The sequence below is a fragment of the Pecten maximus genome, chromosome 8, assembly GCF_902652985.1.
Source record: "Pecten maximus chromosome 8, xPecMax1.1, whole genome shotgun sequence".
NCBI classification, from domain to species: Eukaryota; Metazoa; Mollusca; class Bivalvia; order Pectinida; family Pectinidae; genus Pecten; species Pecten maximus.
Window position 1 is genome coordinate 21,814,141 of NC_047022.1, and position 15,972 is coordinate 21,830,112.

Genomic DNA, 15,972 nt, shown 5'->3' on the forward strand with positions numbered 1-15,972 from the left:
GTGTACCATCATTAAATATTCCTGTCCCGACTAAACACAGGAACTAGGTGTACCACCATTAAATATTCCTGTCCCGACTAAACACAGGAACTAGGTGTACCTTCATCAAATATTCCTGTCCCGACTAAACACAGGAACTAGGTGTACCATCATTAAATATTCCTGTCCCGACTAAACACAGGAACTAGGTGTACCATCATTAAATATTCCTGTCCCGACTAAACACAGGAACTAGGTGTACCATCATTAAATATTCCTGTCCCATCTACCTAAGTGTTTAGCTACAACAGAGTGTCTACAAAGAGGGTGGCTATTGTTTAGCAAATATGTAATTATAAATTATAATGTCATTTTACTTCTATCGAGTGTTAGCCCCATTTATTTTTCGTCGGTCGTTTGCTGTACAATGATAGACCCTATTGGCGTACAGGGGACCACCTGGAAACACCCGATAGCGGTATATATATTATCAAAGTTCACTGGGTCATATAACCAACTTGGGACATTTACCCGATAGTTGACCTTTAGGCTACATAGAAAACAAGATGACGTCCGATAGACTAGTAGCAATATTATCTCTGATTTATCTTTCAGGACAGTCTAGTTAGCACCAGTGGAACGGGAGAAGAAGTTTCAAATGTGTTTTTCAAGATGGCTGCCATGGCGGCCATCTTGGATTTCTGACTGACCCGATAAATAACAACACTTAGCCAGGACCATCTCAGGATCATTTCTGGCAAGATAGAGCTGAATCCCACTGTTGGAATTTGAGAAAAAGTTTGAAATAGGTGTTGTTCAGAAGAACCATGATTGCGCAATCATGTTACAATATGGCCGCCATGGCTGCCATGTCAAAGTTTTTACAATGCCGAAAAATAACAACACTTTGTTGACTCTCTGTCCTTAATTAACATCCTCACCAATTTCCAGCTCAATAACACCAGTGGAACGGAAGAAGAAGTTTAAAATGTGTTTTTTCAAGATGGTTGCCGTGGCGGCCATCTTGGATTTCTGACCGACCTGAAAATTAACAACACTTGGTCAGGACCATCTCAGGATCATTTCTGGTAAGTTAGAGCTGAATCCCACTGTTGGAATTTGAGAAAAAGTTTGAAATAGGTGTTGTTCAGAAGAACCATGATTGCGCAATCATGTTACAATATGGCCGCCATGGCTGCCATGTCAAAGTGTTTACGATGCTGAAAAATAACAACACTTTGTTGACTCTCTGTCCTTAATTAACATCCTCACCAACTTCCAGCTCAATGGCACCAGTGGAACTGGAGAAGAAGTGTAAATTTGTGTTTTTCAAGATGGCTGCTATGGCGGCAATCTTGGATTTCTGACCTACCTGAAAAATAACAACACTTCCTCAAGACCATCCCAGGATCATTTCGGGCAAGTTTCAGCTCAATCTCACCAGTGGAACTTGAGAAGAAGTTTCAAATGTGTTTTCAAAATGGCGGCTGTGGCGGCCATCTTGGATTTCAGACTGACCCGAAAAATAACAACACTTGGTCAGGACCATCCCAGCATCCTTTCAGGCAAATTTCAGCTTAATTCAACTGGTGGAACTTAAGAAGTTTGAAATGTGAAAAGTATACGCACGGCGCACGACGACGGACGAAACATGATGAATATAGGTCATCCTGACCCTTCAGGTCAGATGACATAATAAAGCGATATTAATAAAGGTGTGACATTGTAAGTAAAAGGTGTAACATTGTAAGTGAAAGGTGTGACATTGTAAGTAAAAGGTTCGACATTTTAGGTTAAAAGTGTGACATTGTAAATAAAAGGTGTGACATTGTAAGAAAAAGGTTTGACATTTTAGGTTAAAAGTGTGACATTGTAAATAAAAGGTGTGACATTGTAAGTAAAAGGTGTGACATTGTTAGTACATGTGTTTTTCCAATATGTGATGTTGAATATTGATAAAGTCACTGTCCATCGTCGTCCCAACAGACGAACTATTTTAAATTCGACTTACTGGGTGACCTGTGTGCATTACGAGAGCATTACCCTGACTCATAAATAGCCTTGACGAGATCCAAAAAGCGTGCGTCTCTCCTCCAGTAGTCGGGAGCGAAACCCCCAGGAATGATCAGGCCGGCCAGTTCCTACAGTACAGAGAGCCATAAACGAAAATTATCAACATGATTCATCTCTTAACTAATCTAGGCCATTGTTTCTCGCATTCTGACGCTACTCACAACTTCGATTTCGTCCTACATTTCATGGGACATTGATGGCGCGATAAAAAGTTTCGCAACTTAAAATTTTTGTTTTACGTATGTGAGAAAAAATGAATATGTATTCAAATATGGGTCTCTATCATGTTAGATTCTATTAGACTAGAATGACCACCCAATCATATCTTTCCCAAGACAATAGAGCAACGTCATCCTGTACATAATTGTGTCGAATTTCATCTTGTTATAAGTTGTTTAAAAATATATATATACGTATTTAATTAAATGACAAAAACGATTAAATGAAATCAGTTTATAAAAAGATGATTTTTTTCAGCATGAAAAACCAAGTTTTGGGGAATTAAATGCTATCTAACTCCGCAGAAATTGTTGGTCAACCAAAATATCAAAAGATTTAAAACAAAACTATTTCCACGTTCCTCTAATGAACACTGCTATAGTTATCATCCTTTGTTATTACCTCCGCTTTGACATTATCGATGCCCTCCTCCGCCTTACAAGGGTAGCCATGTTTGGAGTTGTATGTCTTGCCTTTCTCTGGTCCTATCGTAAACGTGTCATAGCCCTCCTCTCGTAGACGGTAGTACGGGTACCACAGCTGTACAAGGCCAAAGGTTTCAGTTAGTATGTTACAATGTAGAACCTGCTGCAAAGGTATCACGTTCAAAGAAAATATCATTGTTTAGGAGTTTTGTATTCTATCTGCTGTAAGCGATATATAAAGTAATAGGTATACAAGTTAGATAAATGTGTATAGCAAGCACCAAACTGTCAAACTGGCAAGATGTGATGTCTGTATTATCACGTATTGTAACATGGTCATGGCTAAACAATGTTGCTCCAATAACCCACCCTCAGGTAGCAACAACAGATACCAATACACCGGCTTTAACAGTTCACAACGCACCAGCGATGCCATGAGTAATGCAACTTATCTTTTCAACATTCATTAAAGAATGAACTTCATGTTTTCAACATTCATTAAGGAATGAACTTTGTTTTCAACATTCATGAGGTCATACAACATTGACTTTCTGGACATGTCCAGAAGCCAATGCTGTTATGACCTTATGAATGTTGAAAAAATAAATTCCATCCCTTATATTTACATTATGATTTTGATTCTATCTGTTTAAGTTCTTGGCACGGGTCTTAGCAACCGTCAATACAACGACACAAAGGAGATGTGATTCTATCTACACCATTTATTCTGTAGGACTTTTGATTTTTATGTTAGAAACATTGAGGAGAACATTGGACTTACATAAATATACATAAATCGTGTTCGAGAGAAGAAAAAATCCGACGGCGGAGAGTACTACTCGTGGTAACGTGGTCCCCGACATTACTACACACTGTGATGTAATCTAACATATTTTTTTTTGTGACGTAGGTCCGCGCCTACCCCCTGTGGTAAGAGCCTCGAATTAGACAATCAAGGGTATCTTCCCGAGGATTGGAGAGTTCTCTGTCACGTCCTCAACGTAGGACATGATTATTTTTCTTCCATCATTTTTTTCTTTTCGCGCATATTCTAGTTATTGCGATATATTTACATTTCGGGTGTGTATTCCCTATTTGGCATTACCAACAGAATTGACGTTTACACTTCGATAAACGTGAGGATATAGAGAATACATGGTCAGCGTCTTAATATAAGCTGTATACGTGAGGCGCATAGGAATACCTATAGTTGACAGTGAGTGAGGTCGGGCCGGTTCTGATAAGGCAAACATAGGGTTTTGTTTTTTTTCCCTATTCTTTTTCCTTTTTTTTCTTGTTTTGTTTTTTGTTTTATTGTTGTTGTTGTTGTTTTTTTTGTGAATTTATTTTTCATAAGCATTGATGCATTTCAAAACATATGTATCGAAGATATATATTTTTTTTTTCTAAAATTCGCATGGAAATGAAAATGGAAATAACAAAAATTGGCAATAGTTCTTTTTTATCGTTCGCTCGTGTGTAAACAACATTTCTTAAACAAATATTTCAACATGACGCGACATTTACTATAATTGTTTACACACAAGTTAACAACAAACAAAGATCTCAGCAACACAATGCTGATAGCATGTAATTAAATTATCGACATGACGTCATTGAATTGTTGCCGTGACGTCATTGTAGTTGCAATAACATGCGATCCGTCATAACCTAGGAGTTGACAGAGAAGTCTTGAACAAGTAAAATTGGAGACTAATAGACTGTATCATGCAACTGCCACCGCATTGTCGGAATACACCCACCATATATATTTTTGCTGTATACGGCAGTGGCGGAAAACAGCTGAATTTTGGAATCTAAGCACGTGCGTCTATTCGATATAGCCGAAACAACGTTTAAAAGGCGAATATGTATTTGGATTATTATTGATACCGTTTCACTTCAAAATGAATATTTTTGATCGCCAAGGCTCGCCAATTTTGTCTTTCTTTACCCTTGCCAAAATACAGCTTATATTAAGACGCTGACCATGTATTCTCTATATATTCCCCTAACTTGAAGGTGTGACAGAGTAATCCAAAGGGGTGATATTTAGAGATTGTTATATGACCATTTTGATGTCACCTCCATTATCAGCCCGATAGTCTTTATATTAGCCCGAGGAACGAAGGTCCGAGGGCTGATATCAAGACTCGAGAGCTGGTAAGAGGTGTGATATAAAAATGGTCATATGATATCAAGACCCGGGAGCTGGTAAGATGTGTGATATAAAAATGGTCATATGATATCAAGACCCGAGAGCTGGTAAGAGGTGTGATATAAAAATGGTCATATGATATCAAGACTCGAGAGCTGGTAAGAGGTGTGATATAAAAATGGTCATATGATATCAAGACTCGAGAGCTGGTAAGAGGTGTGATATCAAAATGGTCATATTATAAACTTTACCATCATGGTTGTTTTTTTTCAAATATATTTACAAAATAAACAAATCAAATCGATCTCCTGAAACATGTCTTCTGTTATCCATGTCTATCAGTGCATCCAGTTTGACAATTATGGCTGCTAGCTGAGCCTAGCGCCTCTAATATCTCCTCCACTCGATCACTATGGAGCCGCCATCGTCATTCTTTATATATTGTACGCAGGCGACAATTTAAAACACACTAATAGGTAAAGCAAAATCCGGAAAAGGCGTTGTTCGAAAATTTACATAAAGTTTGTAAAATTTTAATATTTTTACATGTAAATTGGTAGTCTATGCTACTATAACAGATGAATAATTCAACAATTCGTTTATTTTCACACTCAAAGCGGTAAAAAAAGGGCAAAATCCGGATTTTTTTTTACAGGGGATGTGTTATCAAACATCTGATCTAAAGATGATATTCTTTCAAATGAACACACAGTGTAACTGGTCAAACCCTAGAACTGTCGTCAGGATCGCTGCTCCCCCTTTAGTAAAGTTTACCCCTCCCAAGGGGCAAACGTGAGTCCCCAGGGTAAGAAAATTCATAATTTTGGTTAAGTACCTTGAGACCCTTTCACATATGAAGAGTACAACGATTTGATTCTACTACCTTGTATATTTGGGTCTTGAGAAGAAGATTTTTAAAAATTCAGTCAATTTTACCCTGTTTGGCCCTGTCCCTCAGCTTCGCTATGGGATGGGGATCACATAATTCACAATTTCGGTTGACCTTTGGTCATGGAAGGTTTCATTGAAATTTGTTCAGGGATTCACAGAAGAAATAGAAAATGTAAATTGTTTACGGATGCACGACGGACGATGGCTGCGCACGACGACGGACATAAGGCGATAAGACTAGGTCACTTGAGACTTTGTGACAGGTAACCTGAAAATTTAATGTAAAACTAGGCATGTTATCAAGAAATCCAAGGTGGTCGCCGTTTTTTTACAGAAAGGGGCATCACTGTATGATATTTTCTCGAAAAACAAAATGCGGAAGGGCACTTTATATCACAAGGATGAAGCAGACATGTTTGCGTGCCTCACTTCCTTATTAGATACACTTGACACAATATTCCATACAGAATATCTACAAAAAGGGGCATAACTCGAAAATTCGCGAAAAACAAAAGGACACAACCATATATCATAACGATGTACTATGCCAAGTTCGAGAAATATTGCTTCAGTTTTTATTAGGTACATTTGACACAATATTCCGGACAGTCGGACGGTCATACAGGGTGATTCCAATATACCTCAACTTCGTTGCGGATTTATAATAAAGGACGTATTAATTGAAGAAAGACAGAGTTTAAAATACGAAAATGTACACTGTAAATGTAACAATTAAACGCTTATTCGATTCTATGTATTGTCAATATAAATGCCATCATGCTGACAGATGGATATTCATGAAATGGGCATTTATCTGTCAGCATGATTGCATATTTATGATAAAAAAAATACCATCTAACAAGCATTTAATTGTTAACTGAATGCAAAAAAAAACTTTTTTCCCCAAAACAGTCCAAAACCGCGTACGTCTATAAATCTTCATGAAAATAAGCTTTATCTTGCAAAAACAAAACAAAACAAAAACAAAAAGAAATTCCGCCTGATGTGTTCATTCTATAACACGTTTGATATTAAATAATTAAAAACTGTATACATGTACATCGAGTCCTAATCAGGACCCTACAGATCTATATCTCTCTAGGAGTACATAAGATGTGACATATTGCATGATACATGGAGTTGATTTGTTGTCTCACCGTGAAGACAAAATGATTAAAACCGGAGCTGTTGTCAAATCAAATTGAACCTATGAATATGATAGTTATGTATCAATGTAAAATATTCAAATAACTCTCAACAAATTTTCGTTATTTAAGGATTAACATCAATTATTTTTTCTGTTATACAGTCATAACAGAAAAAAACTGGAGTGTACTCTAAATAAACCGCGGAAAAAATAATTTATGTTAATTCTTATAATTCAATTTCGTCTTATACACACCAAGATATTTCACTTTCTTTGGCGAACTCTTTTCTGTGATAAATTATTACGCAACGTCATCAGCCAATCAAAAATGACGTTACATTTCGCAAAATTATTTCAGCCAATGAAAATGCGTGTTTCATACAAAATTAAATTATATATGTTCCACCAATGTTCTTTAACTGAAATTTCATTCCTTGAATGTACATCTTATGTTTTAATACATCATCATTTATATAACTACCTATATGAACTGTAAAAAGATTAAGCAGTGTTGTGACATGACCACTATGCTACATAAAATGTTGCTGACCTTTTGAGGGAGATGGATTGATATAAGCTTTGAGCTTGTTTCCAGATCCTTTTGCAAATTATGAATTGATATTTTGTATATTTGTATGCAATGTATATGAATTAAATAAATACTGTTTAAACTAAAAATAGAAGATTAATTTCCAGTAGAGGAGACTTAACACAGTAGGAAAAACATCGCCTTGACAAAATTTTATATGAAGTAAAAAAAAAACTGCATAAAATATTTTGGAAAAAATTCTGACGATATTCTGGCTAAGCTATACCTGGAAACAAACAGTGTACTGGCGAGGGGAATGATAATTAGAAGTCGTGGTTATGGACGACGAAGTAACACCAGAGTTCCACTTGTCATCACACGTCACGCTCCCATCGTATTAACTTCCGGTTGGTGTCGAAAATAGAGGACAATGAGACGTGAGGAAACCGGGATTGTCTACATACATTGATTTACTAACACCGGGAATGTGCTTACGGAATGTAGATGACATTCACCAACGTGGGGTGATACAATTAAGTTGCCTCTTACCACATGTAATAAGATACTGCATGTTCGAAAATGAATGCCAGTTGCGTACTTTGGTAGAGCGTTTTACACCGTGCTTGCGAACAGGTGGTCCGTTTATTCAGTCATAGTTTTATAAAACTTCAGGATTATTTGGGGTATATTTTGTTTTCTACCACGATAGGTGGGTGTTATTCAACTCCCGGGACATGAACTAATCCTTATAACTGTTGAATGCCATTGAATGCATATCACACGAGGAATAAACTTTACATGCGTATTGGTTGGTTTACACGTTGACCTTTGACCGGGACTCTTTTTTAAGCACGTGGTTCAATGCGAATTGATTGGCTATCACTTGAAGGTCGGTTCATGACGTCCTGGAGATAATGACGCACAAGAAGAAGTTCAAGGTTAGTTTTGTTATATTCTTGAAATAAATACTAGCGGGGAAAAGAAACGCACGATTATTTTTGATAGTTATCATTTTACATGATTCTCTGATAATGTGCTCATGGTGTGGATGTCTCGATGATTTTATCATTACTGAATACTTTTGATGACTTTTGTTGTCCTATCACAGACTAGACAATGTTTGTGTGAATACCGTTAAAACAAGGGTACCCTACGTCGTTTCCTGATCCCAATCAGTAGCATGTGTGCTCATCCGTGGTAACATTTGCTCAATCAAGGTGTTTAAGAGCCTGCGTGAGTTGAGCGACGTTATATGGGACGTTGAATGGGACGTTGACGCGCTTCCCAACCCTCCTTTCTAGCTCGTCACACAAAACCTCGATTGGGGACATATATGAATTTAGCTGAGATAACGTAGCTCTGGACGACGGACGGACAATTTCTGACAGATGTTCGTCGTCAGAGTGCAGTGTAGGTAGGGTATGAGGGTATGAGTATTCGTTCTAATATGAATTGTTCAGTGGCCAACCAAGAACTGGAACGTTGCTTTGAGCCAAGAAGTCACGACAAATCCTAGCAACATGGGGCCTCGCGTTGTCCTGCTGCAACGTAAGGTTACATTGATGGATATGAGGAAGAGCATGTGGTCTCAAGACCTACTCCCTATATCTTACTGCTGTAAGATAGCCATCGATAACCACGAGAGGTGATTTCACGCCTTGAGATATCCCTGCCGTTACCATAATATACCCTCCCCCGAAACTGTCGCTTTCCGTTACTCAAGTGTCGGAACATCGCTCACCACGACGTCGATAGACGTACACGTTGTCAACCATTTGACCTGTAAAGCGTGACCTTAAATGAAACTCCCGCAACCGATTTCTAACCGACCATGAGTGTCGACAACTTGACGTGTCGTCTCCGTCACCGTCTGTAATCTGTTACGTACGTGCTAGAGACGTACAATTTGTGTGTACCTCTATCTTGACGTCGCGACGTAATGCGCGGGCTTCCGCTCCTGGGTCACCCAATCTCCATGTGACGCCCAATTAAACGGGATAATGTTGTATAATGTACACCATATTGCTGAGCTACATGACCTTGTGATTGCCCCTGCATTATCAGAGCAGTGGTCCTATTCCTATATACTTTACTTCATTGTTCAATCGCTTCGAAAAGAAAACTTGTTACTGATCTGTACTGTTCCAATGGTCGGTTTGTAATGATTTATCAGCACATACTAGTATGGTGCATGAGTACCCTAGATTCACGCTTTCTTGAAAATTCTGCTGAAAGCATGCAGCGTCGAGCGGGGTCACGGTCGACTTAATTTTAACTGAATAACATTTTCACAGTACACGGAGTTAGCTCAGAGTGGAATTTGATTGAATTTAGACCACGTGTCTTAAAGTTTTATTAGAAAAACCGAACTTGTGATTCTGTTTTCCGCTAGTATGAGCAGATGTCTATCAATTTATTGCTTTGAAACAAATGAACATACTTATAATTTGCTTTGATTTGTAATAAATTGATATATTTCCATACATTTCCGATATTGTAAGTGTTGCATAGTAATTAGCAGCATTTCAATTTAGGTTATATCCATACACGACACCTGATATTATGAAAAAAGAACACACGTCGAGACAAAACAAGTCAATTCACCCGCAGAATAGCTTTCCTCTTGTAGAAACTGGTCACACAAACTCGTGGTTGTTGTATATGGTATATCTTTCACTCTCGTTAGTTATCTTTCCAAAGTTAACTTTTGAAATAGCTAACTCGAAACACCATATACAACAGCCACTCGAGGTGTAGCCTCTATATCTGGAATACCAGCCGGGATCATGGTGTTTCGGGTGTGTGGACTACCACCAATCACGGTCATCCTCGCCATCAAAATTGGAATACGTTCACGTAAGGTCACTTCAAAGAAGAGAACACTAAACCAGGTCGTGACCTTTGGATTTCGATGCTGACCTTTGTTGTTGCGAGAAGTGAATTGCCTGATAAACAAACCTTTCGCCTCATTATCCGCACCATTGACAAACAAACATTTCGCTTAATATTCGCCTAATTGACCAACGGCATTTCGCCTTAATATTTGCCTAATTGACCAACAACATTTCGCCTTAATATTCGCCTCACTGACCAACAACACTTTTCTTGCGTACTGACAGTGTTGAGATTAGCATTTACAAAATGCCTTAATATATGATTAGTTAGTGAGAAAAACACTATCATCAATATGAATGTGTCTATAACACGCGTGACCAATCCCCACGCTGGTATTGCTAAAGTGTAAGCACCGGGGGCACTAAGTTGAAGCGCTTGAAAACGAGATAAGGTAAGAAGACGTTTCTATGTCGATCTTCATTGATTTTTGTTTCATCTTTCATAACTACAGCGCATGTACCCCAACGAAGTGTAATATACTGTTCAATAACTATGACATTGTTTTCATCACTGACAAACATGAATAACATTATTTTTGGAAACAAAATACTTCTTTATCATAATGAAAGTTTACTCTAAACCATAACTTCTGTGTGATGGAATGGAAAACCGTAACTTTTCAAGAAAAGTTATGAAAAATCATGACTTTATTTTTAGAAAGTACGAATAATAAATGCTCCCTGAATGTGTGGAAGCTAATTAAAAGAGATGGATATTCACAACTTCTAACAAACTTGAAAGCGATAGCATAACTTGACACACATGGTAAAAGTGATGGCTAGCCTTCCTTTTTGAAATGTTATGGTTAGCCATAAACTCCCAGACTGTTTATAAAGACAATTAATTCCATCTCTACAATTTGTTTTATGCTTTAAAAGTGTAATAAGACCGGACCGGGACTTTAACCTTTGCATGGCCCTAAAAATTGAGGGGAACAATAGTGCCTGTTACAACATTTTAGACACTGAAAACGATATTAGCACCTACATTGTATCACAATAGTTTTAGGTACTTTTCACAAAATTCGGCTAGAAGACAAAAAACTAGTCTTTTAAATTCATAATTATGTATGTTTGTGAAAAAATAGTCTGTGCTGTGCTAAATTAGTGCTTATTTGGTAAAATTGGTGGAAAAATCTAAATTAGTAGAAAATATGAAAAACTAGGCATTCGTGTCTCCCGGTGCGTCATGTAGCCTACATCATGTGGCAATATATACCGATGATGTGTAGTCTGTAAGGAGCCCTAAGTTCGCCTAGTTCCCAAGCAAGACATTAAGAATACATATATTTTGATATTGACAGAGAGGTAATATGTCTTAAGCATTTTAGATGCCATGAACAACTATACTGCAGTAGTTAAAGAACTACTCTAGTGAAACTGTTATGAAACAGCATTGTATTTTACGTACGGTTCCGAGGAATTCCGGGTAGTTATCCTCCGGAAGGCCTCGTGTCTTTATATTGCCCTTGTTTTAGCCCTTAGTTATCAGTTAGACCTCAGAGCAATTAGACTTATATTCCTGTCGTTGCTGTCATACAGGATACGATAACTCACTCCGGTCATATCACACAACACGAGTTTACAACAAAACAACTAAAATGACTACACACGATAGCTCAAATGCATTGTATTGTAAAGTTATACACATACAAAATTGCACTTACCTACAAAATAATGACCTCCGTGAAGTTGATTACTTATTCCTTATTCCATTACTTATTCGTTTTCTCTTCACTAATTAACATTTTAAATGGTCAAAACTAATTAATAAGCATTCCAAATGCCCATTCCAGCATTACATTCCTTATCCATACATTATTACTTGTTCAATTCCCCCATTACTTATTCAATTCCCCCATTACTTATTCGATTTTCTCATTACTTATTCGATTCCTTCATTACCTATTCGTTTTCTCTTCACTAATTAACACTTTAAATGGTTCAAAACTAATTAATAAGCATTCCCAATGCCCATTCCACCATTTCATTCCTTATATATATTAGCTATAAAATAACTGTAAGATTAGAAGCTTCCCTATTTAATTCACCCACTTGTGAACTCCATCAATATACGCCTATGAAAAATGACTGGAAAGATGTTTGAAAAATAAAACTTCATTTCCCCAAATCTTATTTTGCAATATTTTCGAGATTGATACATATAATTACAAGAATACCACAACCATTAAATGACTTAGTCCTACTGTAACCCTGAATAAAATTGTGACAGGGTGATAAATTTGATGAGGGGCAGCGACAGAGTAAGGGGAAACAGACTGGCATGTATAAGTGTATGTCCAATTGATGAGTTTGACATTGTCCCAAGGCACCTCATGATCACCGAGGCTATAGATTGGGCTATGTTTATAAATGAAGTAATGCATGAAATTGTTCTTTTGGATGAGGAGTAAAAGTGTATGGCTTGACAGATAAGGGGAGCCAGTGGCGTGAGAATGTGTGTGTCTAAAACAGAGTGATTAGGATAATGGTATGAAGAGCGAGGAGTGAGGATGGGACAGAGGAGTGAGGATGGGACAGAGGAGTGAGGACAAAGGAGTGAGGGTGGGACAGAGGAGTGAGGATGGGACAGAGGAGTGGGGATAGGACAAAGGAGTGAGGATGGGACAGAGGAGTGAGGATGGGACAGAGGAGTGAGGATAGGACAGAGGAGTGCGGATGGGACAGAGGAGTGAGGATGGGACAGAGGAGTGAGGATGGGACAGAGGAGTGAGGATGGGACACCGTGTGCAAGTTTGATTCATGTACTGTAGATATATGTGACTTGTAAACGGAACTTATAAATATGTGAAGAAACTGTAAACTGTAAATAGAAAACTACCCGATTATCGTTGTGTGATTTGCAAACCAGTGGCTCCGTCACAAAATATCCATGTGTTATAGGTGCCCCTGGTACAAAAGCTGTTCAGCATCTAAAAGACGCAGATCAGAATTAAAATTAAGATACGCTATATTACAACTTGCGGATTATTTTTTTTTGGGGGGGGGGGGGGGGGGGGGGTCAAGGTTTTGCATTTACCTGCTCTATTTTTCCCGCGGGTAGTACCCCTGGACCCTGAACTCGGTCTATCTTGATGAATATTAATAATGCCCATAACCTTTATCAATGGGAGAAATATGATAACATTCTACACATAAGTAAGTTTTGAACCATTTAAAGTATTAATTAATAAAGAGAAAACGAATAAGTAATGAAGGAATCGAATAAGTAATGAGATAATCGAATAAGTAATGAAGGAATTTAATCAGTAATATGGTATGGATAAGGAATGAAATGGTCGACAGGATGATGGGAATGCGTAATAATTAGTTTTGAATCATTTAAGGTGTTAATAGTAAAGAGAAATCGAATAAGTAATGAAGGAATCGAATAAGTAATGGGGGAATTGAAGAAGTAAGGTATGGATAAGGAATGAAATGGTCGACTGGATGATGGGAATGCGTAATAATTAGTTTTCAAACATTTAATAAATATAAGGTGTTTATTAGTAATGAAGGAATCAAATAAGTAATGAGATAATCGAATAAGTAATGAAGGAATTGAAGAAGAAATTAGGTATGGATAAGGAATGAAATTGTCAATTGGATGATGGGAATGCTTAACAATTAGTTTTGAACCATTTAAAGTGTGAATTAGTAAAGAGTAAACGAATAAGTAATGGAATAAGGAATAAGGAATGAGGAATCAACTTCACGGAGGTAAAATAATGTACATGTACATATAAACGTATGGCCACATACGACCAGGGACATACATTCAATATAACATCTATATGTTCGTCCCTGGATCCTCGAACCTGGATTAGGTTTCTATGACAGAAGCCGCGTCTAAGCCACTTTTATACTTTTTGTCAGAGACTTGTATATCAGGTGATATCATATACGTCTCTGCTTTTTGTATACGGTATGGCTGTATGATACATGTTAATAATTAACCGGGCCAGGGGCAGATGGGATTACAGGTTGATGCAATAGGTTCGGATAGGAAAATGTACCCGGTAAATGTAAGTGATACCAATATATACATCACGTGCATTTGAAATTTCTCCAAAACGAAAGTACAAATAAGGTGAAAATAATATAAAAGCCGGAGAAGTGGTAAATCCGAACTGAGCCGGTTTCCTGTGGCACAAAAACTGAAACAAACTAGGCCTATATATGTTCAGCGATAATACATAGTACTGTTATATTACTATACTCTACTTCATATGTTGACATTAAACACATACCTCAAGATCTTCATAATTAAATTCTGTGAGTATTCCAACGCGACCAGACATGATTACTTTTATTCAACTTAGGTAAATATAAGATGGTTTCCGAATGAATATATATTCTAACTATCGGACTCGGTTCACGCAGTATTCGTGATGATTATAATTTCCTTTATTTCCTCCAAATATGGAGAGAGTAACAGAAATAAAGAACAATACAAATACATCTCAAACAATATTAAAAGAAAAGAAAATACATTAAGACTTAAGATCACACCTTACATAATGACACTCACATGTGAAATCAGAGACTTGTATATCAGGGAGACTGTGGTATATACATGTACATGTACGTCTCTGGTGAAATGAACAGACAAACACATCACATAATAATAACACACATAACATAACATAAAGTACCATAACACAACACATTTATATAATTGGTGCTATTAAAGTTATATACAGTGATATTGACGATGATAGACAGTGTCGATACAATAGACATCTTTACACTCCTCAACTGCGTTATACCAGAGACGTATTACCCGATACTTCCGGGCGTGCGTGATATTTGGTAAGATATATAGACTGTTTCGAGTCTCCCTGATATACAAGTCTCTGGTTATACATCATAGATCATTATACATATATAGTAATACCATTTTCTTACTAAGTGATCATACATTATTATAACAAACAGTATTAGAAACATCACACAATACGTTATACAGTATTGTTATAGATAGTATTACTGATGCATACATGTAGCTCGCATTCCAAAATTGGCAAGAAGTCGTACGATATAATTATATCGTATTGTGAAATACACCTTGTTACACGCTTTGTGTGCTGAAATCACACAATATTGTGATTACCACAAACAATCAGAGCAACAATGCCATGACACCAGCTGTAGTAATACACACCACAAGATAAACTCGTACAATAATGCAATTAAAAACGATTGAAAACTGTTTATTTGTAAAGAAAAAAATATGTATATGTTTCAAAGTATCGATCTGTTAACCCATATTGACGAAAGATCAAAGGCCAGTTTCTTGCAGAAATAGATTTTTAATTACTACATAAATGTATGTTAATTCACAATAAAAAAGTATAGACATCAAAAACACCTTTCTTTTTGAGAGAGATGATCAGCCCCTGCTTTCAAACTATCAAAGTGCATTCATTCGGCCATGTATTTCACTAAAATAAGATGATGATCCTTAATTATGATAAACTCATTATGTAATATAAGAAACAAATTCAGAACGCCGGTAAAGGATAGAATACTTACAAATGAATCATGCTTGTTTTCTTCGCATTATGAAAGGTGAACTATAAGCTAAACAAAATAGAGGGAAAGAAAAAAACACATCTATTGAGTGTTTTAAAGACATATAATATATAGTAGCCATA

The 15,972-nt window shown here is 37.0% G+C and overlaps 1 protein-coding gene across 1 annotated transcript in view; it reads right to left on the bottom strand.

The window, feature by feature from the left end:
* LOC117332770 (putative cysteine protease YraA) overlaps positions 1-14,654 on the bottom strand; it is a 58,654-nt gene extending 44,000 nt beyond the window's left edge. The window contains exons 1-3 of the mRNA XM_033891800.1: positions 14,566-14,654; positions 2,674-2,811; positions 2,023-2,120 (exon numbers count right to left, since the gene is read on the bottom strand). Coding sequence (XP_033747691.1) covers positions 2,023-2,120; positions 2,674-2,811; positions 14,566-14,616 — 287 coding nt within the window. The 5' untranslated portion in view covers positions 14,617-14,654. The remainder of the gene's footprint in view (positions 1-2,022; positions 2,121-2,673; positions 2,812-14,565) is intronic.
* Positions 14,655-15,972: the final 1,318 nt, after the last annotated feature.